This window comes from Geotrypetes seraphini, chromosome 4 (assembly GCF_902459505.1).
Source record: "Geotrypetes seraphini chromosome 4, aGeoSer1.1, whole genome shotgun sequence".
Classification (NCBI taxonomy): domain Eukaryota; kingdom Metazoa; phylum Chordata; class Amphibia; order Gymnophiona; family Dermophiidae; genus Geotrypetes; species Geotrypetes seraphini.
In genome coordinates, this window is record NC_047087.1 from 141994579 (window position 1) to 142021784 (window position 27206).

At 45.0% G+C, this 27206-nt stretch overlaps 1 protein-coding gene across 2 annotated transcripts in view; it reads left to right on the top strand.

Annotated features, from left to right (window-relative positions):
* LRRC29 (leucine rich repeat containing 29) overlaps positions 1–27206 on the top strand; it is a 155066-nt gene that overhangs the window by 59343 nt on the left and 68517 nt on the right. For both annotated transcript variants that reach the window (XM_033942430.1, XM_033942429.1), the window contains exon 3: positions 18802–19785. In XM_033942430.1, the coding sequence (XP_033798321.1) occupies positions 18802–19785 (984 nt within the window). The remainder of the gene's footprint in view (positions 1–18801; positions 19786–27206) is intronic.

The following is a 27206-nucleotide window of genomic DNA, read 5'->3' on the forward strand; positions in this document are numbered from 1 at the left end:
CCCCCGAAGCCACCGGTGCTGCTCCACACCCCCCCGCGATCCAGCATCCCCCCCCCCGCTTGTGTCACCCCCCGCCGCGATCTGGTATCCCCCACTCACCCAAACACAATCTCTTACCCTGATCTGGCACCAGCACCAGCACCAACACACAGGACATGACAGTGACGGTGACAGTGCCCGAAGATCCTCCCTCTTGCTTGGGCTGGGCCTTAAGCATCTGCGCATGCTCAAGGCCTTCTAGTTCTTGCTCTCTCCGAGATTCTCAGAGATCTCCGAGAATCTTGGAGAGAGCGAGAACTAGAAGGCCTTGAGCATGCGCAGATGCTCAAGGCCAAGCCCAAGCAAGAGGGAGGATCTTCGGGCACAGGCACCGGCATGTCCTGTGCATTGGTGCCGGTGCTAGAGATTGTGTTTGGGTGGGTGGGTGGGTGGGGGATGCCAGATCGTGAGCAGGGAGGATGCCGGATCGCAGGGGGGGGGCGAGGCACGATTTGCGGGAATGTTTTGCTCATCTTGCAAAACACTCGCAAACCGAGTATATGTATATGCATCCAACAAATATTCTCTATTGTGGTATGGTAGCTACTTGCCTTAAACAGCAAAAGCTGCTGTATCTCTCTCCCTAGAAGTGAAGCCTTAGTAATTAGCATGAAAATTGCTGGGTGTTTTCATCATGTAACAAAAAAAACTAGATGTAGTGTCTAGAGCAGGGGTGTCCAACCTTTTGTCTTTCCTGTGCCGCATTGGCCGAAAAAATTTTTTCTGGGGCCACACAAATGCGCAAATGCTGTAGCAAGACAGAGGAGGAGGGAGCTGGCAAGACGGTAAACACCTGGGGGCAGCAGAGGAAAACACTGCATTGCCCTCGACCGGGGCTGCACAAAATACTTCACGGGGCTGCATGCGGCCCTCGGGCCACAGGTTGGACACCCCTGGTCTAGAGGAATCTTACAAAGCTCCTGGATCTCAGAATCAGATGATAAGGATATATCTATCCTCTTTTGCTATTCCACTGTTTAGGTAAGATTGGTTGGATCTATTGGGTCAAAATTTAAACACTGTGGTCGATGTGGGGGTTTTAAAAAAAAGGATTTATTCAATTTTCTATACTGTTCTCCCAGGGGAGCTCAGAACGGTTAATATGAATTTATTCAGGTACTCAGTAATTTTTCCATGTCTGTCCCGGCAGGCTCACGATCTCTCTAATGTGCCTATGTGCATTGGCATTTTTGGAGACTCTAAATAAAGAACAATTTATAAATAATCTTCTTACCCTTTATATTCCTTCTAGGTCCCTAAGATCAACAGCTAATGACCTCTTCTCTATACCGTCACTGAAGTTATATATACAATAAGATCTACCATCTTCTCTGTCAATGCCCCCTCTCTTTGGAATAGTATTCCAAATTATTTACGCGAAGAATCAAATCTTAATAACTTTAAGACGAACCTAAAAACATTTCTCTTCCGTGATGCCTTTGAGGCCTAACTGTCCTCTTAAGGGCAATTGAGTGAAAATACTACTGAACTTACAGCAGCCCTCCCTCTTGTTTTTTCCTTAATTGTTTTCTTTTACTTTGCCTTATGTAGTTCTTGCCTTTTACCTTATGTTCTTGTTTGTCTATGTTTTTAATAGTTTTTAAAAGTTTTCATAGTTAGAGTTTGGTGACGTAGTGTCACTTCAAACTTTTATTTTATTTATAGTTTGTCCTTTGTTTTTACAAATTGGTACACCACCTAGAAGACTGATTGGACGGTATAAGAAATTTTAAATAAACTTGAAACTTGATACTACTAACTGGGTGTTTTGGGTTTTTTTTTGTACATATGAAGCTTAACGGAGGCCTTTTTTCTCCCATTTTTGAGGCTCCAAGAAAGCTGTCTAGAGGTTTAGTTTATAGCAATTACATAGCTTTTGACTGGTCTCCTGATAAGCTATGTAATTGCTATAAACTGTGGATAAGCTACTGAGTTTTTTGATATTGAAAAACTTATCCATCCTCTAATATATTTTGTCGTGATTTCAATTGCCCCAACATTGATGATTAAATGTTACATCGGGGAGTGCTAGGAAGATAAAATTCCTAGATGTCATAAATGATTGCTTCTTGGAATAACTGGTCCAGAAACCGACAAGAGAGGGAGCTATTTTAGATTTGGTCCTTAGTGGAAAGTAAGGCATAGTAAAGGAGTTAACTGTGTTGGGTCCACTGGGAAACAATGATCATAACGTGATCAAATTTGAGCTGCTATCAGGAGTGACATCGCAAAAGAAATGTACTGTAGAGGTGTTTAATTTTCGGAAGGGCAACTATGATAAAATGAGGAAAACGGTTAAAAAGAATTTAAAAAGATCAGTTATAAAGGTTAGGACTGTAAACCAGATGTGGATGTTATATAAAAATACTTTTGTGGAAGCCAGACTAGATATATTCCATGTATCAGCAAAGGTGGAAAGAAGAGGAAACGAGAGCCAGAGTGGTTAAAAGGTTAAAAGCCAAAAAAATCCTTTAAAGAATGGAAAAAGGACCTGCATGAAGAAAATAAGAAGAGATACAATCAGTGGCAAGTTGGAAGCAAAGCATTAATAAAGACAGCTAAGAAAGAATATGAAGAGAAACTTGCAAAAGAGGCAAAAACTCATAACAATTTTTTTAGGTACATCAGAAGCAGAAAACCTATGAGGGAATCTGTGGGACCGTTGGATGATCAAGGAGCAAAAGGGGCGCTCAAGGAGGATAAGGCCATAGAACAGAGACTGAATGAATTCTTTACTTCGGTCTTTACGGAATAAGATATAAGAGATCTACCTGAACTGGAAATGGTTTTCAAGGGTTATGTGGAGGAACTGAAAAATCTCAGTGAATCTGGAAGATGTACTAAGCCAAATCGACAAATTAAAAAGTGATAAATCGCCTGGACCAGATGATATACATCCCAGGGTACTAAAAGAACTGAAGCATGGTGGAATGAGGAAAATGTTTGGGATACTATGCTACCGGGATACAAGCTATACCGCAGAGACAGAGTAGGACTAAAAGGTGGGGGTGAGTCTACCGGAGTGAACACGCCGGAAACGAAAAATAAGGTAGAGTCTCTGTGGGTCAAAATTCCAGGAACAAATGGAACAGAAATGAAGATCGGCATCTACTACCGACCCCCAGGGCAGTCCGAAGAAATTGATGGAGAAATGACAGATGAGATTAAATGCAACTGCAAGGGAGGCAATGCAGTTATCATGGGTGACTTCAATTATCTGGGGATAGACTGAAACTTAGGCACCTCCAGCTGCAGTAGGGAGACCAAATTCCTGGATGATGTAGGCGATTGCTTCCTGGAACAACTTGTCAAGGAAAATACGAGAAGAAATGCAATTCTGGACTTAATTCTAAATGGACCACGAGGACCGGCGCAAGGTGTAGAAGTAGAAAGGACGCTGGGAAGCAGTGATCACAATATGATCTGCTTCAACCTGGACATGGGGGCAAAACATCGATCCAGAATGATGGCCACGGCACTGAACTTCCAAAAGGGGAATTATGAAGAGATGAGATTCATGGTGGGGAAGAAGATTAAGAAGAGGATAAGCACTGTAAAAACGCTAGAGCAAGCATAGTCCCTTTTTAAGGACACAGTCACCGAGGCGCAAAATCTTTTTTTTAAAAATTTTTTATTGATTTTCCAAACTTCATTAGTGCAATACACAAATATATAACATATAATTAGTCAATAAAAGCACATTCAACTTACAAATATGAATAACCAACCATTTTCTCCCACCCACCCAATGATTATTCAATAAAACACAGAAACCTTACCCTGTTCAAATTAATAATACCCTCCCAACCTCCCACCCAACCCAAGTGTAAATACTCAAAGGTCAAAATTAAGACAGAAATAGCCCCCCTCCCACCCTTCCCTGGATGTGTATGAAAATAAAGAAAAACTGACTCATAATCAAAGACCTACTATAGTGAAGTAATATAAGATTTCAACGGGCCCCAAACCAATTTAAATAAATTACTGTGCCCCAAACTATTGGTATTCATTTTTTCACACCTATAGCTGGAGCACAGATTTGCCCACCAGAAAGGGAAATTTAGACGGATCAGAATTCTTCCAGTTTCAGATAACCATCTGCATGGCTATTCCGGTCATGATAAGGAAAAGACGGCATTTATATCAATCTATAGGGGGCTTAACATGTAGTAATGTTCCACATATGACCGCCTCATACATTAGTGGAATTGATGATTCCAGTATGTTGTTAATCTTACCCCAAATTGAACTCCAAAAGTTAAGTATCAAAGGACAATAGAACAACAGATGATCCAGTTTCCCAATGTCTAGATGACAGTGCCAGCATCTATTAGACTTAGAACTGTCTAACCTGTGTAACCTAACTGGGATCCAAGAAGATCTATGTAAAAGATGCTGACAGTGTACATCTCATCCTCCAAGTCCAAATTCGTGGCCATCGAGACGCAGAAATATACTGCTTTATCTCAATGCTCCAAATGTCTTTTAAGACTAGATTTTGTTTTTTTATTCAAGAATTCAGATATTAATTTATACCACCGGGCAGCCTGATGTCCTAAAAAATCTGTCTGGAAGGAAAGGACCTGCAAACTATAATGATTTTTTAGATTTTGCCAATCAGGGAACCCCTTCTGAATGGCTTGCTTCAACTGCAACCACTTATAATTTTGAGACTTAGCAATACCAAATGTTTGTTGCAGTTGTGAAAAATCAAACATTTTCCCATCTGATGTGACATCATCTAGTGTACGTATACCTGCCTGCATCCATTGCTTCCATAAGATCCCTGATTTGCCAATTTGAATCTTGGAGTTTAGCCATAAGGATTGAAAAGTGGATTTCTCTACCAGAATATCTGTTAATTTGTTAATAAATTTCAAAGTTTTCCAGGTGTCTAATAAAATACTATTGTCTTTTATGTATCAGGGTAAACTGATATTCAACACATGAAACAGTCGTAATGGGGACATCAATTGCCAATATAACCAATCAGGAAGATTTTCCATGAGCTCAGGGAGGATCCAATACATACCCTGACGCAGAATATAGGCCTGATGATACCTATAAAAATTGGGAAAATTTACCCCACCCACCGCAATTGGTTTTTGTAAAGATACTAAAGCAATTCGAACAGTATCCAGCCAAATAAATTTAGTAAGAATACTATTTAATTTCTTATAAAATGACTCCTGAAAATACACTGGCAACATACCCATTTGGTAGCAAACCACAGGCAAAATCATCATTTTAACCGTCTGGACTATCCCCCATCAAGACAGATGTAATGGGTTCCATTGCTCACACATTTCTGAGACCTTTAGCAATAAGGATCTTTCATTTACTTTCATCGTTTCTTCAAACGTTTTCTGAATCCAAATGCCTAAATATTTTATACCCTCTTCCTTTCAAAGAAAAGTGAATGTGTCAAATAATCCTTTTGGACAGTGTCTATTTCTATGTTTCTATGTTTCTATCTCCTCTGCCTGCTGAATAGCTAATAGCAAGGGTTCCAGTTAGAGGTCTGCACGGGAACGGAGATCGCTGGAATCCCGCAGGTCCCGCGGGGTTCCTATGGGAATCCCCCCCTAACCCACAGGACTCCCATGGGGACTCCCTCTGGCCCAAGGGACTCCCACGGGGACCCCCTCTAGCCAACGGGATACCCACGGGGATGGAAGGCTTTGGAAGCAGGGTACGTCCATATAATATAATGGACACGTCAGCCTTAGTAAAAGAGGGGCTTTCTAAGTTAATTACCTGAACAGAAAACAAAAAAAAGGGTTCCACCAAAGAAATTCCACAAGGAAAACAGCAGCGCAAACACAAAAGAAACTGTGGAATTGATAATCCTGTCAGAAGTAATTGCTGCTTTTTATGGAGATGGCGGGGATGGAGGTAATTCCTTGCGGGGATGGGTGGGGACGGAGAGGATTCTGACAGGGATGGCTGGGGATGGAGAGGATCCTGGCGGGGACGGGCGGGGATGGTTGGGATTTCTATCCCCGTGCAACTCTCTAGTTCCAGTACAATGTCAAAAAACAAAGGAGATAATGGACATCCTTTTCTAACTCCCCTCTCCAGATGAAAGTGTTCTGAAAAAGTATTATTAATACTAGTGTTTAAGCCCGTTACATTAACGGGTGCTAGAATATATGGCTGGCTGTCTTTCTTTATTTATGTCTCTCTCCCTGCTCCTGTCTCTTTCTTCCTTTCTTTCTGTCTCTCTCCCTCCTGCAATTTTTCTCTCTCTCTCCCTGGCACCCTTTGTCTGTCTGTCTGTTTTTCTTTCTGTCTCTCTTTGGTCCCCTGTCTGTCTTTATTTCTGTCTGTCTCTCTCCCTAGCCTCCTTTGTCTGTCTGTATTTCTTTCTGTGTCTCCCCCCCACCCCACTTTCCTTTGCAGAAGCAGCAGTGATATTTTCCTTCCCCTCCAGATCCCTGTGAAGTAGTAGCAGCATTTCCCCCACCCCCCCCCCATTCCCTTCTCTTCCTCCCCCCCCCCCCCCCCCACTTTCCTTTGCATAAGCAGCAGCGGCATTTCCCTTCCCCTCCAGGTCCCTGCTGAGTAGTAGAAGCTTTTTCCCCCACCCCCCCCATTCCCTTCTCTTACCGTGAGCTGCCCTGCTCCGTTCGGCCCCTCCCCATTCCCTTCCCGCGTGCTGGCCTGCTGCTGCTGAAGGTTTTTTTCGGCGACTCCTCCTGTTAAAATTCTAATCCTGTTAAAACTCCCCCCCTTCCCGCAACCACTCCTGTTCAAAGCGGCTTGCTGAGGTTCGCGGCCGGCTGTAACGAACCTCGCAGGCCGCTCTCCAACTCGGTAGCATGTTCCCTCTGACACGATCGCGTCAGAGGGAACGTGCTACCATGTGGAGAGCGGCCTGAGAGGTTCGCTACAGCCGGCCGTGAACCTCAGCAGGCCGCTTTGAACAGGAGCGGTAGCAGCTGTTGCGGGAGGATGGGGGGGGGGGAGTCGTTGACGTGCAGTCCGCTGTGAACAGGAGCGGCGGCAGGACCATGAGGCGGGAGTGAGCTGTTCGGCTTCCCCTATCTGGGGAAACCGCCGTGCCAAAGAGAGCCGGGAGTGAGTTTTTCGACTTCCCCTATTTGGGGAAACCGCCATGCCGAACTCAGCTGCGCGTCGGGAGTGAGTTGTTCGACTTCCCCTATCTGGGGAAACCGCCGTGCCGAACTCAGCTGCGCGTGGGGCCGTAGTAAGCGCGGGGCATGCTGCACTCTTGGCGGCCACGGACATACGGATCATGGAAGCACGCCGATAAGAATTCGCATGCGCCGCCTACGGTTTTATTATATAGATACTAGTCTTATAGCCCGTTACATTAACGGGTGCTAGAATATATGTGTGTGTGTCTGTCTTTATTTCTTTCTCTCTCTCTCTCTCCTTAGCCGCTTTCTGTATTTCTGTCTTTCTTTTTCCTCGGCTGTCCACCCATTCCCCCTTCCTTTTACCTTCCCTGTGTCTACCACCACCCTTTCACTGCTCCCCTTATCCAGCAGCAGCCCTTCTGCCTTTTTTTAATCTCCCCCCTGTCCAGAAGCACCTCTTTCCTGTCCCCCTGTCCATCAGTAGGCCTCCCTTCCTTTTTCTCACTCCCCATCTCTTCCCCTGTCCATCAGCACCTCTTTCCTGCTCCCCCGTCCAGCAGTAAGCCTCCTTTCCTTTTTCTTCCCCCCTAGCACCTCTTTCCTGCTCCCCCCGTCCAGCAGTAGGCCTCCTTTCCTTTTTCTCCCCCCCATCTCTTCCCCTGCCCATCAGCACCTCTTTCCTGCTCCCACATCCAGCAGTAGGCCTCCCTTCCTTTTTCTTCCCCCCTAGCACCTCTTTCCTGCTTCCCCTTCCAGCAGTAGGCCTCCCTTCCTTTTTCTCGCCCCCCCATTCTCTTCCCCTGTCCAGCAGCACCCCTTAGCTCGCGTGTGCCCTCTGCCGACAGCCGCGGCGGCCTGCAGGCGCCGACAGCCGCTGCGGCCTGCAGACACCAAGAGCCACTGCGGCCGACAGCCTCAGCGCCGCCTGAAGCCGACAAAACCCTAAGCCGCACATGCGCACTCCTACAGCCTACAGCGCCTACAGCGCATGGAAAACGGGAGCACGCAGGTAAGAGTGTGCATGCGCGGCTTAGGGTTTTATTATATTAGATAGTCAAGCAAAAGGGGAACTATACAAGGTTTGAATCATTTGTATAAATCTTGAACCAGTACCAAACCAATCATTGCTTGATACATGACGATCCACACGATCAAAGGCCTTCTCTGCATCTGAGGCGCAAAATCTATATATACCGCGTATCAACAAGGGATACAAGAGGAAAAAGAACAAGGAACGTGGCTTACTGTAGCGGTGAAGGAAGCGATCAGAGACAAGAAGACTTCGTTTAAGGAATGGAAAAAGTAAAAAACGGATGAAAACTGGAAAAAGCACAAAAAACCTCAAAGCAGGTGCCATAAGGTGATGAGAGGGGCCAAAAAAGACTATGAGGAAAAAATAGCCAAGGAGGCAAAAAACTTCAAACCGTTCTTTCGATATATTAAGGGGAAACGACCCACGAAGGAAGCGGTAGGGCCATTGGATGACCATGGAATAAAGGGAGTGCTAAAGGACGACAAAGCAATCGCCAACAAACTGAACACATTTTTTGTGTCTGTATTTACCGAAGAGAATATACACAACATACCGGCAGGAAACGAAAATGGGAAACTGACAGGGTTGACGGTCAGTCTTGAAGAGGTATGCAGGCAGATTGATAGGCTTAAAAACGATAAATCCCCAGGACCGGATGGCATCCATCCGAGAGTAATCAAGGAATTGAAAGGGTCTATAGCTGAACTATTTCAACTAATAGCCAATCTATCGATCAAATCAGGAAGGATTCCGGAAGACTGGAAAGTGGCGAATGTTACACCGATCTTCAAGAAAGGTTCGAGGGGAGATCCAAGAAACTACAAACTGGTGAGTCTGACCTCGGTACCGGGAAAGATGGTAGAGATGCTGATAAAGGACTGCATCATTGAACACCTTGACGGACACAATCTGATGAGGACCGGCCAGCAGGGCTTCAGCAAAGGAAGATCTTGTTTGACGAACTTGCTTCACTTCTTCGAGGGAGTAAACAGGTAGATAGACAAGGGTGACCAGGTCGACATTGTATATCTGGATTTTCAGAAGGCTTTCGACAAGGTTCCACATGAACGACTACTTCAAAAAATTGTGAGCCATGGAATCAAGGGTGAAATACTCACATGGATTAAAAACTGGCTGGCGGATAGGAAACAGAGAGTGGGGTTAAATGGACAGTACTCGGACTAGAAAAGCGTCACGAGTGGAGTGTCACAGGGTTCGGTGCTTGTACCCGTACTCTTTAATATATTTATAAATGACCTGAAAATTGGTACAACGAGTGAGGTGATTAAATTTGCAGATGATACGAAGTTATTTAGAGTAGTGAAGAAGCAGGAGGATTGCGAAGACCTGCAACGTGACATAAACACACTCGAGAAATGGGCTGCAACATGGCAAATGAGGTTTAACATGGATAAGTGTAAGGTGATGCATGTCGGTAACAAAATCTTATACACGAATACAGGATGTCCATTGCAGTACTTGGAGAGACCCCCCAGGAAAGAGATTTGAGAGTACTGGTCGACAAGTCAATGAAGCCCGCGCAATGTGTGATGGTGGCGAAAAGGGCAAACAGAAAACTAGGAATGATTAAAAAGGGGATCATGAACAGATCGGTTAAGGTTATCATGCCGCTTTACCAGGCCTGGTGCGCCCTCACCTGGAATACTGCGTCTAGCACTGGTCGCCGTACATGAAGAAGGACACAGTATTACTTGAAAGAGAAGAGCGACTAAAATGGTTAAGGGGCTGGAGGAGTTGTCGTACAGTGAGAGGTTAGAGAAACTGGGCCTCTTCTCCCTTGAAAAGAGGAGACTGAGAGGGGACATAGTCGAAACATTCAAGATAATGAAGGGAATAGACTTAGTAGATAAAAACAGGTTGTTCACCCTCCTTCAAGGGAGAGAGAACAAGAGGGCACTCTCTAAAGTTAAAAGGGGATAGATTCCATACAAACGTAAAGAAGTTCTTCTTCACCCAGAGAGTGGTAGAAAACTGGAACGCTCTTCCAGAGGCTGTTATAGGGGAAAACACCCTCCAGGGATTCAAGACAAAGTTAGATAAGCTCCTGCTGAACCAGAACCTATGCAGGTAATGCTAGTCTCAATTAGGGCACTGGTATTTATAAACAATGTATTTATCAATGTATTCAATGTATTTATAAATGATCTAGAAAAGGGACGAAGTGCGAAGTTATAAAATTTGCAGACGACACCAAACTATTTAGTGGAGTTAGGACTAAAGAGGACTGCGAAGATTTACAAAGGGACATGAACAAACTGGGAGAGTGGGCGAATAAATGGCAGATGAACTTTAATGTGGAGAAATGTAAAGTCTTGCATGTAGGAAACAGAAACCTGATGTACAGCTATACGATGGGAGGGCTGGTAACGGGTGAAAGTAGCCTAGAAAAGGACTTAGGGATACTGGTGGACAAAACAATGAAGCCATCGGCACAGTGCGCAGCAGCCTCTAAGAAGGCGAACATTATGCTAGGTATTATTAAGAAAGGTATTACAACCAGAATGAAGGAAGTTATCCTGCCGTTGTATCGGGCGATGGTGCACTCGCATCTGGAGTACTGCGTCCAATATTGGTCGCCATACCTTAAGAAGGATATGGCGATACTCGAGAGGGTATAGAAAAGATCAACGAGATTGATAAAAGGTATGGAAAACCTTTCATATGCTGAAAGATTAGAGAAACTGGGGCTCTTTTCCCTATAGAAGCGGAGGCTTAGAGGGGACATGATAGAGACTTACAAGATCATGAAGGGTATAGAAAAGTGGAGAGGGACAGATTTTTCAAACTTTCGAATACTACAAGAAAATTAAGAGAGGACAGATTCAGAACCAATGCTAGGTTGAGGGGTGGTAGATTCAGGGGCAATGTTAGGAAATTCTACTTTACGGAGAGGGTAGTGGATGCCTGGAATGCGCTCCCGAGAGAGGTGGTGGAGAGTAAAACTGTGACTGAGTTCAAAGAAGCGTGGGATGAACACAGAAGATTTAGAATCAGAAAATAATATTAAATATTGAACTAGGCCAGTTACTGGGCAGACTTGCATGGTCTGTGTCTGTGTATGGCCGTTTGGTGGAGGATGGGCAGGGGAGGGCTTCAATGGCTGGGAGGGTGTAGATGGGCTGGAGTAAGTCTTAACAGAGATTTCGGCAGTTGGAACCCAAGCACAGTACCGGGTAAAGCTTTGGATTCTTGCCCAGAAATAGCTAAGAAGAAAAAAAAAAAAAAATTTAAATTGAATCAGGTTGGGCAGACTGGATGGACCATTCGGGTCTTTATCTGCCGTCATCTACTAAGTTACTATGTGAGTGAGTGAGTGGACAAATAAATGGCAGATGAGCTTCAATGTAGAAAAATGTAAAGTTATGCACATAGGGAAAGGGAACCCGATGTACAACTACACAATGGGGGGGGGGGTACTGGGGGAAGGCAACCTAGAAAAGGACTTGGGGGTTTTGGTAGATAGAACAATGAAGCCAGCGGCACAGTGCGCTGCGGCCTCAAAAAAGGCAAACAGAATGTTGGGCATTATCAAAAAAGGTATCACTACCAGAACCAAGGAAGTTATCCTCCCGCTGTATAGGGCGATGGTGCGACCGCATCTGGAGTACTGCGTTCAGTACTGGTCGCCGTACCTTAAGAAGGATATGGCGATTCTCGAGAGGGTCCAGAGGAGAGCGACAAAAATGATAAAGGGCATGGAAAACCTCTCATATGCTGAGAGGCTGGAGAAGCTGGGGCTCTTCTCCCTGGAAAAGCGGAGACTTAGAGGGGATATGATAGAAACTCATAAGATCATGAAGGGTATAGTGAAGGTAGAGAGGGACAGATTCTTCAGACTAGCAGAGGCAGCAAAAACTAGAGGGCACTCAAAAACATTGAAGGGAGATAGGTTCAGAACAAATGCTAGGAAGTTCTTCACGCAGAGGGTGGTGAACGCCTGGAATACACTTCCAGAGGAGGTGGTAGAGCAGAGTACGACTTTGGGGTTCAAAAGGGGATTGGACGAGTTCATGAAGGAAAAGGGGATCCATGGGTACAATTAGAGGGTTACTATACAGTACAGAAGGCTGTAAATTAATAGAGTAGTAGAGAAATAGATCACTACAGGTCATTGACCTGGGGGGCCACCGCGGGAGCAGACTGCTGGGCGTGATGGACCTATGGTCTGACTCAGCAGAGGCAATGCTTATGTGCTTATGTGCTTATGTTCTTCACCCAAAGGATGGTGGACACCTGGAATGCACTTCCAGAGAGTGTGATAGGTCAGAGTACGGTATTGGGGTTCAAGAAGGCATTAGATGATTTCCTGAAGGAAAAGGGGATAGAGGGGTATAGATAGAGGATTACCATACAAGTCCTGGACCTGATGGGCCGCCACGTGAGTGGACTGCTGGGCATGATGGACCTCTGGTCTGACCCAGCAGAGATACTGCTTATGTTCTTATGGTCTTTGACCTAAGGGCTGCCGCGTGAGCAGATTTCTGGGCATGATGGACCACTGGTCTGACCCAGCAGCGACAATTCTTTTGTTCTTATGTTACATGAAATTGCTGACCTGCTGCTAGTGAACTGTAATCTGTCGCTAAAATCGTCTATACTACCTGAAGATTGGAGGCAGGCCAATGTTATGCTGATTTTTTTTTTTTTTTTTTAAGGGCTCCAGGGAGATCTGGGAAATTACAGACCAGTAAGCCTCACTCCAGTGCTGGGCAAAATGGTAGAAACAATTATAAAAAATAAAATTGTGGAACACGTAGACAAACATGATTTAATGATATGGAGTCAGCATGGGTTCAGATGAGGGAGATCTTGCCTCACAAATTTGCTTGACTTCATTGAAGGTGTAAATAAACATGTGGATAAAGGTGAGCACAAGTTCCTCATGAAAGGCTCATGGGGAAAATTAAGAGTCATGGGATAAGTGACAAAGTTTAGTTGTGGATTAGGAGTTGGTTATCGGATAGAAAATAGAGAGTAGGGTTAAATGGTCATTTTTCTCAATGGAGGAGAGTAAACAGTGGTGTGCCGCAGGGGTCTGTTCTGGGACCGGTGCTATTTAACTTATTTATAAATGATCTGGAAATTGGAATGACAATTGTGGTGCTTAAATTTGTAGATGACTCTAAACTGTTCAAAGTTGTTAAAACGCATGCAGATTGTGAAAAATTGCAGGTAGAGCTTAGGAAATTGGAAGACTAGGCATCCAAGTGGCAGATAAAATTGAATGTGGACAAATGCAAAGTGATGCACATTGGGAAGAATAACCCAAATCAGTTACCGGATGCTAGGGTCCATCTTGTGGGTAAGTACCCAAGGAAAGGATCTGGGTGTCATCGTAGACAATACAATGAAACCTTCTGCCCAATGTGTGGTGGCAGCCTAAAAAGCAAACAGGATGCTAGGAATTATTAAAAAAGGGATGGTTAACAAGACTAAGAATGTTATAATGCCCCTATATCACTCCATGGTGCGACCTCATCTGGAGTATTGCATTCAATTCTGGTCTCCTTAACTCAAGAAAGATATAGTGGCGCTAGAAAAGGTTCAAAGAAGAGCAACCAAGATGATAAAGGGGATGGAACTCCTCTCGTATGGGAAAAGACTAAAAAGGTTAGGGCTCTTCAGCTTGGAAAAGAGACGGCTGAGGGGAGATATGATTGAAGTCTACAAAATCCTGAGTGGAGTAGAATGGGTACAAGTGGATCGATTTTTCATTCCATCAAAAATTACAAAGACTAGGGGACACTCTATGAAGTTACAAGGAAATACTTTTAAAACCAATAGGAGGAAATTTTTTTTTTACTCACGCACTGCCAGAGGTTCTGGTAAGAGTGGATAGCATAGCTGGTTTTAAGAAAAGTTTGGACACTGCCTTTTTGGGCACAACTTTGAACACCGCCGTCTCTCTCTCGGCGTCTAGTATCTTATTTTGTCATTTTACTTTGTTAAATATGTATCCAGCTCAGGGAAAAATTGTTTTTGAGCAAGTGCTATGTTGTAGGGAAGAAATGTATTATGAATCGTTGGCTGTCTGACCAGCCTCCCCCTGTATGGTATTGGAGGAATAAACTGCATACCCTGATGCGATGGAAGGTGAGAATTTTGTCTGGTTCCTGGAATAGATGTAAAATTTTCCTTCAAGTGTGGACTCCTTATCTGAATGTTCTGACTCATCCGAGAGGCCGCAGTCAGATTCTGAATAATCTATGACTTGTTGATTTGTGTTTTCTTGAATGTATACTGGAGTTGCCTACTGTATTTCTTTGGGGAGGAATGGAGGGAGTGGGGGCCAAAGGAAAGAAAAGTGGTCCTGTATGGGTGGGGGTGTTTGGAGATTGGATGGGTATGGGTTATTGTTACAGAATTTTATTGTCTTGGTGTGGTTGTATTTTTCTTTTATTGCAATAAAAAGATTATTAAATAAAAAAATAAGAAAGATCTGGACAATTTCTTGGGGAAAAGTCCATAGTCTGTTATTGGGAATTTTTTTCACTCAGAGAATAGTTAAGCTCTGGAATGCGTTGCCAGAGGATGTGGTAAGAGCGGATAGTGTAACTGGTTTTAAGAAAGGTTTGGACAAGTTCCTGGAGGAAAAGTCCATAGTCTGTTATTGAGAGAGACATGGGGGAAAGCCACTGCTTGCCCTGGATCAGTAGGATGGAATATTGCTACACCTTGGGTTTTGGCCAGGTACTAGTGACCTGGATTGGCTACCGTGAAAATGGGCTACTGGGCTTGATTGGTCTGACCCAGTAAGGCTATTCTTATGTTCTTATAAGAACATAAGAACTGCCATCTCCGGATCAGACCTTCGGTCCATCAAGTCCGGCGATCCGCACACGCGGAGGCCCTGCCAGGTGTACACCTGGCGTAATTTATAGTCCACCATATCTTTATATGCCTCTCTTAAGGAGATACTATTATATTTGGCCTTAACAAATAACTTCATCCAGCCAACACCAATAAACAATAACTCATAAATTATTTATGGTCTGGATCTTAACTCAATCTTTGCAATGTTATGTTATTTTTCAAGACGCCTCAGCCCCACCACTCCACCGCAGAAAGTTATATTCGAATCGCGGGAAGCTTCTGGTGGAACTTCATCATTGGCTGTCTTTAATTTGCCACAAAAATATTTTTAAAAAACTTTTTAATTTTTCATTTACTCTTAATTATTCTTAAATATAGATAATAAATATCTCAATTGCATTGGATTAGAAAGTGAAATCCTCCACGGATAATACTTATCTCAGCCAACCAAGGGAGCCAGACCCGACATATTTCGCACGTATATCGTGCTTTTTCAAGGGTCTCCCAAGGTGCGCCGCCGTCATCCGACTCCAAAAATTTAAAGAGCAAAAGATCTTTGCTCTTTAAATTTTTGGAGTCGGATGACGGCGGCGCACCTTGGGAGACCCTTGAAAAAGCACGATATACGTGCGAAATATGTCGGGTCTGGCTCCCTTGGTTGGCTGAGATAAGTATTATCCGTGGAGGATTTCACTTTCTAATCCAATGCAATTGAGATATTTATTATCTATATTTAAGAATAATTAAGAGTAAATGAAAAATTAAAAAGTTTTTTAAAAATATTTTTGTGGCAAATTAAAGACAGCCAATGATGAAGTTCCACCAGAAGCTTCCCGCGATTCGAATATAACTTTCTGCGGTGGAGTGGTGGGGCTGAGGCGTCTTGAAAAATAACATAACATTGCAAAGATTGAGTTAAGATCCAGACCATAAATAATTTATGAGTTATCTCTTAAGGAGATATGCATCTAGTTTGCTCTTGAAGCATAGGACGGTCGATTCCGCAATAATCTCCTCTGGGAGGGCATTCCAGGTGTCAACCACTCTCTGAGTGAAGCAGAACTTCCTGACATTAGTCCTGAACCTGTCCCCCCTTAGCTTCATTACATGTTCTCTAGTCCGTGTCAAATTGGACAGTGTAAATAATCTTCTCTGCTCTATTTTGTCGATTCCTTTCAGTATTTTGAAGGTCTCGATCATATCCCCACGCAGTCTCCTTTTCTCAAGGGAGAACAATCCTAGTGTTATAAGTCTATCCTCATATTCCAGTCTCTCCATACCCTTCACCAGTTTTGTTGCTCGTCTCTGCACCCTCTCCAGCAGTTTTATATCCTTCTTTAGGTAGGGAGACCAATGTTGGACGCAGTATTCCAAGTGTGGTCTGACCATTGCCCTATAAAGCGGCATTATAACTTTCTCCGATCTACTCGAGATTCCTTTCTTTATCATGCCCAACATTCTATTTGCCTTCTTTGCCGCTGCCGCGCATTGTGCCCTTGAGCCATGGCCACTTGTTTAATGTGCCACAACTGGAAATAGTTTGTAAGACATTGCTCTAGATAGAAATATTGGCAACAGGGGTGTGTAAGCTAACGGCTTTCTGTTTGGAAAATCTGGAACCCTAGACCCACCCCCATCCCCGCCCAGTTCCACCCCTGATCTGCCCCAGCCCTGCCCCCACTGCCTGCTCTCGTCGGGCAGGAGGGTATCCGCGCATGTGTGGATGCCCTCCTGCCTGACGGTGATTTATTCCAAGCTTTTCAAAACCCGGACAAAGTGCCGGGTTTTGAAAAGCCATCCGGCCCCTGGACATGACCTCCGGGGAAATCCGGCCATCAGGTAACCCTATATATAGGAAACTTACTAAACCATAATAGTGCTATAAATTGACCCTAGAGCACCAATATAGCTGTTTCTGAGAAACTGGAACAAGACAGATTGTTACAGACATTGCATACTTACAGAATCCTTCACCTCATTCACAGATGCCTAACATAATTCTTATCTGATACAGAATAAGAGGAGACAAAAACTGATACCATTCTCTGAATGTCATGCAACACCACAAAAATAGAAAAATCCATATCCTTCTGTACAGTGCAAAAATAAAGCCAACAGATATAAATTCTCAGCACTGATAGAATTCAATTACTAAACTGAAAATAAAATCATTCCTTCCTTTGTTGTCTGGTGATTTTTATTTTTCCAATCATCTTGTTTTCTGTCTCTCTCTGCTTCCCTCTTCACTTTGTTTCCAAGGACTCCTGTTCATTTGCTATTTTTCTTACCTCTATTCTTCTTCACTTCTTGCCCTATACATCTATTTTTGGCACTCATCTTTCATGTTCAGTTTTCTATCATTCTGCCACCTCAAGGCTAGCTGGTTTTCCATCTCCCTTCCTGTGTAACATGTCCTCCCCTTTCCCTTTCCTTCCTCTTCAATGCAATGTCTCTCCTGTTCCCTTTTTGCCCCCTTCCGTTCATGTGCAATAGGTCTCCCCTCTTTCAATCTCCTTCCCTTTCTATGTAGATTGGATCCCCTGTTCTCTTCATGTGCAGCATTTCCCCCTTCCCTTCATATGGAACATTTCTCCCTCTTTCCTTCCCTTCTTATGCAACATGTCTCCCCTTTACATTTCCCTTCCATTCCTGTATAATATGTTACATAGCAACAGAAGGGAAGAGAGACAACATGTCTCCCTTTTCTCTTCATATACAACATGTCTCCCCTTTATTCTCCCCCTGTTTTTCCTTCCCTTCGTGTGCAGCTTCATGTTTGTAAACTTGAAGTGGGGATGGGGGTGGGGGGAAGAAACTGGATCAGCAGGATGAAGAGAAAGGTAGGGAGGCAATGCTAGAATATATTGATGCTGGTTGGTGTAACAGAAGGGTGGCAGTTTTTTGGATGTCACTTACCACTCTGTAGCTACACCTATGCATAAGCACCTTTTGTGGTCTTTATAACAGACCTAAAATAGGCACTTTCTGGAACTTTCCATGTGGGTGCCCTGTTATAAAATTACCCCAGTCACGTGACCAAAATGAACTTAGTCTGAGCATAGGAAAGAATGCAGGTACACTACTGATTTTCTGGCAGTGGATGGTCCAGCACCTCCTTTAGTCTGGAGGCAAGCAGCATCTGCAACCTGCTGCTCAAGGAAGCCTCGGCTCGCCCTCTGACATGACTTCCTAGTCCTGTGACCAGGAAGTAACATTAAAGGGACAGCAAAGGCTGACATGATCAGCAGGCTGCAGATGCTACTTGCTGCCAGAGAAGATTTAAGAGTTATGGGGGGAGGCAGAGATGTGCTGGGGTTAGAATGTGTTCTGAAGGTGGCCACCATTGGGTCGGCAAAATGGTTAATCTGGCAAGAGTTTGGAACCAGAAGTGCTGGAAAATCAGAGGTGTACCTGTAGTAGATTTTTGTCATCATATGGTTAATGGTAGAGAGAGAGTTCTTTTTCAGTGCTGTCCTGAAGGCTATGCAAGTGGTGCAGTTCCACAGGGCATAAGGGAGGCAGGGGGCCCAAAAGTTGCTCTCCTTGGCTTGCCTCTCTTCTTTGGCAGCAGCACAGTGGGTGGTGTGGGAGTGCTAGTGGGCATGTCACACAGGGCACAATTCTTGCTTGGAACACTCTTTCTCAGTGTTCATAGTTTTGGACTGAATGCTGTTATGCTGCCAATCATAGCTAACCTGTGTGGTTTATGTGCTAAACTGAACACATACTGTGAAGAATTATTGATAATATAATGTTTTTTTCATATAGCGTTTCCTTCTGTTTTGTTCCCAGCGAAAAGTTGTTTACAACCTTCCTGCCTCCTCATCTTCTCTTCATATCATTCAGGGCCTGGCAAGAAGATGTGCCCCATGCATCAGTCTGAATAATCTGGACAGTTCCAATGTGTCTAGAGATGTCATCAAATACATTTCATTCTACCTGGGACCTCACCTGGAAAGCTTATCCCTGCGTGGCAGTTGTTTGACTGACTCTTCTTTCATAGCTCTCATCCAGAACTGTCCCAACCTGCACTCACTGGATCTGAGTGGCTGCAATAGTTTCTTCATGTCAGGGACCCTGCTCTCTAAACAAGATAATGTCCTTAAAGTTCGAGAGGCTCTGAACAACCTTCGAGAGCTGAACCTTTCTGGTATTCGCTATCTGTCTGATCTTATCTTCAACCGACTGATAAGCTGTACTCCCAGACTAGAGAAACTCTTGCTGGCTCGCTGCCACATCACCTTTGAATTTGATCCCTATCGAGGCTCTAGAAACTACAATTCATCCTCAGTGCTATCTTTCCGGAACATCCTGACATTTCTCAAGGAAAGAGTAAACTGCATGAAAGCTTTGGATTTAAGTTCCACTGGGGTTACTACAGAGGCAGTCCGATCTTTGGTACAAGTAGAGCAGTTGAATCTGAGGGAGCTGGCTCTTCAGAACTGCAAAGACCTCTCCTCTGAAGCAGTCAGTATCCTCTGCAAATGGCAGCCCAATCTGACCAGCCTCAACCTTAGTGGCTGCTCTGAACTGTCAGATAGTGCAGTGTTGGCTGTATCAAGCCATCTCCAAAGCCTCCAGCACCTGTACCTTGCAAAGGTCAGAAGGCTGACAGATATTGGTCTCAGGGGAATTGCAGACCTCAAAGAGTTACAGAGTCTGGATATGTCTGAGTGCAGCCTGCTGAATGGCAGTGAGCTGGTGAAGGGCTTGTCTTCTTCACATCTTCATCCCAAACTCCAATCTCTCAGTTTTGCATCCTGTTGCTTGCTTAAAGTAAGTTTCCATGCCATTATTGACTCATCTGATCAAACCTGGTAAATTTCTGTTATTTAATATGTCATCTCCATTCATACATATTATTTAGGGGTTTTATTCTTAGATGTTTATAAATTGTATTTATCCCAGGACAAGCAGGCAGCATATTCTCACGCATGGGTGACGTCATCCATGGAGCCCTGATGCGGACAGCTGCACAAGCATTCTTGTTTGAAGAACTTTAGAAAGTTCACGACTGACCACACTGTGCATGTATGAGTGCCTTCCCGCCTGACGCAGGGCGCGCGTCTCATCAGTTTTCGTTTTTCCACAGAGCTAAGAAGTCGGCTTTTCTAATGCTCTTCGATTTAATAGATTTGCCTTCCCACTCATGTATATATTTTCTTTCTAATTCTGTTTATTTCTTTTAGTATTGTTATTTCGTTAAAAAAAAAAATCCAAACCTACGAGTTTTTATTTCCCTCATGAACTTCCTGACGGTGAAGCCTCTTTACACTGCCTCAGCCTCGGATTAAATTTGGGCTGTGGCGGTTTCCTTGTCAATGTCTGTCTTTTTGGGGGGGTGTCTTCACCTGACTTCAAGAACATCAGAGGACTATGTCGCAAGTCAATATGGCATTGAGTTCATTCGTGCTGACTTTACTCTTTGGGCGCGACACTTCAAGTACCAGCGAGCAGGCCTCATAGGTACTAGTATAGGTGCCAATTTTGATGGTGCTGATGTTCATGCACTGATGTCCATGCACCGATGTCCATGATGCCGAGGGCTATATACTGATGTCCATAGTGCTGAGACCCATACATAGATGTCCAGGCTGCCGATGCCCATGCTGCACATGTTCATGCTATCGAGGTCCATGCATCAATGCGCTGATGTTTACTGAGGGTATTGATGGTGTCAAGGGTACCCAAAACAAACAAAACAATAATTACAATCACATGATGCATGAGTTCCATTTTCATGCTGCTTTCTCATTTTTAATACCATAAGGGATTCTTATGGATGCACACCCTGTACTGTTGATAGATCTATATTGGGAATATGCACTGAGGAGCTTATAGATTGTATTCAGCCACTGGGTGGAGTCTTGTTCACGATGTGACATGCTGCAAAAGAGATCTCTGAATCGCCGGGCAATCCAACAAACTACACACTATGGGGCTCATTTTCAAAGCATGTAGACTTACAAAGTTCTACAGGACTATGAAACTTTGTAAGTCTAAGTGCTTTGAAAATACACCTCCATGGATCCTATTCCAATCGACTCATTGCCATTGGTTTCAGCTTCCACATCGACTAAACGTACATTGTTGGCCAAGTCATTGTCTTCTGGGAAGATATCGACATCGCCACACCAGATTCCAGATTTACCAAAAAAAGTACATGGAGATGTTAGCACTTAATCATCCTCTTCAGGAATTGCTTCAGCTACCCATACAGGGCATTCTTTCATAACTGGGTTCTAGACTCAATTTTACAGTACCTTCTTGAGGATACAAACATGGACATATAGCAGAGCCTCCCTCCAGGGCAGGGGTCTCAAAGTCCCTCCTTGAGGGCCACAATCCAGTCGGGTTTTCAGGATTTCCCCAATGAATATGCATGAGATCTATGTGCATGCACTGCTTTCAATGCATATTCATTGGGGAAATCCTGAAATCCCGACTGGATTGCGGCCCTCAAGGAGGGACTTTGAGATCCCTGCTCCAGGGTATGGTCAAATATATTTTATTGAGCAAGCAAGAGCACAACATAGTAACACAAAATACAGAAACAGCTCAAAAGTTTTGAAAAGTCCCCAAAAGAACCACCCCCCCAAACCCCCCTCCCCACCAAACCACCCCTGGGTCCTCCTTCGAAACACAAATTAACAAAGAATTTGAATAACAAATTATGCAAAAAAGGCACAAAAGGGAAGTACAAACAAAGCATCAATTAAGTATCCGGCTACGAGCCAGAGGGGTCAAAGTATTCCAGAAAGGTTCCCAAGTGGTCTGGAAAAGACGACCTTGTCGAGAAGCCAAGTCAGTCACATCCCTTCGCTCCCACATCAAAAGAGCGATCATGCGGCTCCTCCAAAGGGAATAGTCCGGAGCCTCAGCTTCAAGCCATTTCAGCAGGATGCATTTCAAGGCAATCAGGATAGACCACTTGAGGAAAGCTGCAACTCCCTTGGAACGTGGAAAGTAGTGAGGAACAGTCCCAAATAAAAGCAAAGGGGAACTGCGAACAGTAACATGCCAAATAGACTCCACAAAAGCAAATATAGCAGTCCAAAAAAGGTGTATCTGAGGACAAGTCCAGAACATGTGGCCTAAGCTGGCTTCCGGAGCCTGACAACGAAGACAGGCTGCATGGGGACGGAAGTGAGCCAAATAAGCCCTTTCAGGAGAAATATATAAACGAAAAATCAATTTAAAATGTTGCTCCCAAAAGGTAGTGTATTTACGAAAAGCAGGCAGTCGCCGGACAGCCTGAAGGAGGATATCAGAAGGCAAATCAACAGCAAGATCACCAGACCAAGCATCTCGCAGCTTAGAATGGTCAAACAAAGGGCATTCATCCTTCAAGTGGCGGTGATGAAACGTGAGAGGGACCGGTTGTTGAGAACCAAGGGTAAAGGCCGTGGACAAAGTCTCATGACAAGCGGCCTTCAAGGAGCTAGAAGGTAAGGAAGAGATGTAATGATGGATTTGCATGTAAGCAAAATAGTCAGAAGCAGGGAGATCAAATTCAGCTCGCAACTGAGCAAAAGATTTAGTGACGCCTTCATCATTAACCAAATGAAATAGATAATGAATGCCCCTTGTTCCCCACCGAGCAAAGCTCGGCCCATCAATCCCAGGTAAGAAAGAACCATTGAAACGAATAGGAAGGAAGGGAGATACAGAATGAGAAAGAGTGTGAAATTTACAGACCCAACGCCAAACCTTCCGTAAGGGTCGATGTAAAACTTTCATAGAAAGAGACTCAGGTTCTGAAGAAGGAACAGAATGAAGATAGGCACTGAAATGAGTGGAAGAAAAACAGGAAAGTTCCAGAGCTGAGGTAGTAAATGCCGAAGTACCCCTAAAGAGATCATTAATATGCCTCATTCCACAACCAACAGTCAAATAACGGAGATTCAATAATCCCAAGCCACCCCTATACCAGGGAGTCGCCGCCCGCTTATAAGGCAAGCGAGGCCTCTTCCCTGCCCAAAGAAATTTCTGGACCAGACGTTCCAATCGGCGCTCGTCACGAAACGTCAAATAAAGGGGAAGGACCTGAAAAACATAAAGCCAACAGGGGACCAGAAGCATGTTGTACAGGTGTACTCGACCCAAAAGTGAGAAAGGAAGAGACTCCCAAAGGTGCAACCTATTTTGTAACGTTTGAAACAACGGGGTTACATTCAGCCGGTACAAACTAGATAAATCAAGCGGAATATTAACCCCCAAGTACCGCAAAGAAGAATCTGCCCAACGAAGAGGGAAAACACCCCGCCACGAAGTACGTAAATCTGGTGGAAAAGGTAAGGCCAAAGATTTATCGAAGTTAAGAGACAGCCCTGAATAAAACCCAAATTCAGAGATGAGATCCAGAGCCGCCGGGAGAGAATCTTCAGGTCGGGTAAGAATTAGAAACATATCATCCGCGTACGCCAGAGTCTTAAGTTCGAAGTCACCGACCGAGAGACCTCGGACCTCCGCGAACCCCCGAAGAGTGCATAGCAACGGTTCCAAAGAAAGAAGAAACAAAAGAGGGGAGAGAGGGCATCCCTGTCGGGTTCCACGAAGAATAGGGAAAGAGTCAGTACAAGTCCCATTAACAAGCAATGATGCCAAGGGATTGGAATATAGGGAACGCACAGCGTCTAGAAAGAACCCCCCGAGCCCCACATACTCCAAGGTACGAAATAAGAAGGACCAGTGAATGCTATCAAACGCCTTAGAAGCATCCAAGCTAACAAACAAGGTCGGAATCTGGAAAGATTGACACTGGGCAAGAGCAAGAAGTACCTTGCGGACATTATGGACCGACTGTCGGCCCCGAACAAAACCTACCTGATCCTCATGGATAAGCTGAGGTAAATGAGGAGCAAGACGATCAGCCAACATACGAGCAAAAAGTTTAAGATCTACATTGATCAATGAAATGGGACGATATGACTCCGGCAAATCAGCAGGCTTACCAGGCTTCAAGAGTAAGGTAATAAGGGCCTCATTTGCAAAACGTGGAAAAGAACCACGGGCCGTAGCTGCATCAAAATACGCCAATAAAGGTCCATAAAGTGTAGGAGAAAGAAGCCGATAGAAATCACCCGAGAACCCATCCGGGCCCGGAGCCCGATCAGAGCGGAGCGATTTAATAGCAGACTCCAATTCAACCGCCCTAAACGGACTATTAAGAGAGGCAATCGCATCCGCGGACAAACGAGGCAACCCAGAAGAGTGAAGATAATCCGATATCATATCCAAAGAAGCATCTTCCGGAGCTTCATATAACCGACTAAAGAAATCAAATAAGACCCCAGAAATCTCAGAAGTCCGAGACACCACACCTCCGCCCTGGGTACGCATAGATAAAATCGGCTTCCTGCCAGTCGTAGCGTTAACCAAACGAGCCATAAGACGGCCGGGTTTGTTACCGTAACGAAGGAAACGATGCTGATAAAAGGCTTTACATTTTTGGGAACGAGAATGGAGAAGGGAGTTCAGGGCCACCTGAGTAGACAAATAGCAGTCTCGAGTCTCCGGAGAAGGGTGGAGAGAAAAGGACCGCTTTGCCAGACGTAAAGCCCGTTCCAGAGTGACGATCCCCTGATTGATACGCCTATGACGAGCACAGAGAAAAGAAATGATATGGCCTCGAATCACCGTCTTCCCAGCCTCCCAAAACAAGATAGGATCATCCATGTGGGAAGCATTATTAGTCGAATAATCGTCCCATTGAGTCTGCAAAAAAGCACGAAATTCCTCATCCTTAGCAAGGTAAAAGGGAAACCGCCAGGACGGTGCGCGGAGGTACGCAGGATCCAAGACAACATCAACCCAAATCGGGGCATGATCCGAGATAGACAGAGGGCCAAGCTCCGCCGAGTGAACAGAAGGAAACATAGAGGAAGACAAGAAAATATAATCGAGACGGGACCAAGTACCATGGGCACGAGAGAGATGGGTATAGTCACGAACCTCGGGGTGTAGAAGACGCCACGGGTCTACAATCGAAAGTGAGTCACAGAAATCAGAAAGGAGATGACTCTTAGAACCCAAAGAAGAAGCAGAAGAGCTAGACTTATCCTGATCGGGATGCATCACCAAGTTAAAATCTCCCAAAAGAAGCAGCGGGTCATCAGGGAAGCGAGAACGAAGCTGAAGCAATCGCTGTAAAAAGGCTGATTCACCAGAATTAGGGCCATATACCACTAAGAAAAGATAAGAACGACCTCCCAAAGTAAGGCGAAGAAGCAAGAAGCGACCGTCAGACGACTTATCAAGAACCTGGACACCTATTGGCGAAGACTTACGGACCAGCACTGCTATGCCCCCATGACGACCCGAAGAGGAAGCAAAAAACACCTCCCCCACCCAGGATCGACGTAACTTAAGATGTTCTGCATCAGTCAATCTAGTTTCCTGTAGACAAGCAATGTCAGACCAGTAGCGTTGTAGAGCAACAAGTATTTTGGATCTCTTGACAGGCGACGTGATCCCCCCAACATTCCAAGAGGCAATTCTAAAAGGGGTACTCATAGCTGAAAAGCAGGAAGGAAGCAATGCCAGAGAAGGAAAATCAGGTGAAAACTACCCCAAGGGCCCAGCCTCCCCCAGAGCAGTAGAAATCGCCAAAAGTAGAGATAACAAAGAACAATAATGAAACATTGCAAACTTAAGGAGAAATTATATAGAAGGAGGACCCCCCACCCCCCAAAACCCACCCCACCCATTCCCAATCCGCCCATCCCAACCCCCCTCATCCCCCCCAACCCCCTCCCACCCCCCAGAAACAAACCCCCCAAAAACCCAATCAGAAGGAAAACCCCGTCCCACATCGTGGAACAGAGATGGAGGCACAGATGTAGTCAGGGCCCCAAATCCCTCAGCCCCACACTCACCACAAACACGCAAAATACCTCGTCCATACAGCACACCCCCCAGGAGATGTCAAAGGGGAGTGAAGCTAATAAGCAAACTAACCCTAAACACAGAAAGTAACATTGCCCAATATCCAGTGGACCTGACATAGCCACCAAAGGACCCTGGAAAGGAACATGGAAGTAAAGCAGATATAATATTAGCAGCCCCACCAGAACCGAGGATTGAAACCAACAATCACCCACACACAACCACACCAGTACTCCCCCCAACACTCACTCCCATACGCACACACATCCAGTCCATACCCCAAAGGAGAACTCAACCCCCCAAACATACTCCAACCCACCCACATGAGACAAACCCCAGTACCATACAGGACAAGAGCGCCACCCAGAGGCACAACATCCATTCAACCCCAAGTACACCTACAACCAACTAAGGCCACCAATACTGTAAGCAACAATATCCAGAACAGAAACTGGAAAATGAAAACTGCAAAACCCAATATGCAACAAGAATAACAGAGTGTAGATAATACATGAAATGCAATAGGAATAGGCCACATTGCAGCCCAAACAGTGAGTGAGATGTAACGGGTAACAGAGTCCAGAAGGCTAAAGATCCAAAGAAGAATCAAGCCATAGTAAAACTCAAAAGGTTAGCAATGGGGAAACAAATTAAACCGCTCTTGTAAAGGAGAACAGCTCCCCACACCAGCTCTGTCCCAAGACTCAGGTAGCCGAAGAGGGTCCCGCTTCACCCGGTAGGGAATCCAGGTAGATCTGGGCATCCTCAGCCGTCGAATACAGGCGCCAGCCAGATGTAGTCCAAACCTTCAGTTGCGCCGGATAAAGTAGCTGGAACCGCTGTTTCTTATCAAAAAGGGCAGAGCACACCCGGGAGAAGCGCCGTCGACGTTCTTGGAGGGCAGGGGAGTAGTCCTGGAACAGACGTACCGGGATTCCTTCATAGGAGAGAGTATTACGCTTTTGCCGGTACTGCCGCATAAGTTCAGACTTCACCGCCGAATTGTGGACTTTGAAAATGGTGACTCGAGCTCGGTCACGATCATCCATGCGCCGGCCCAGGCGGTGAGCGTGGTCAAGCTTCAAGGGCCCAACCCCCGCTGGAAGCGGCAACTCCCGCTGGAGCCAGGACTCCACAAGGGAAAGAAGGCGAGAGTCAGGAACTGATTCGGGCAAGCCAATCAGTCGGATATTATCCCTCCTCGAGCGGTTTTCCAGATCTTCGATCTTCTCCGCTTGTCGTTGGAGCTGAGTGCGCAGAGCCGCCAGATCCGCCGCCGAGGAGGAGCACGTGTCTTCAACCCCCGACAC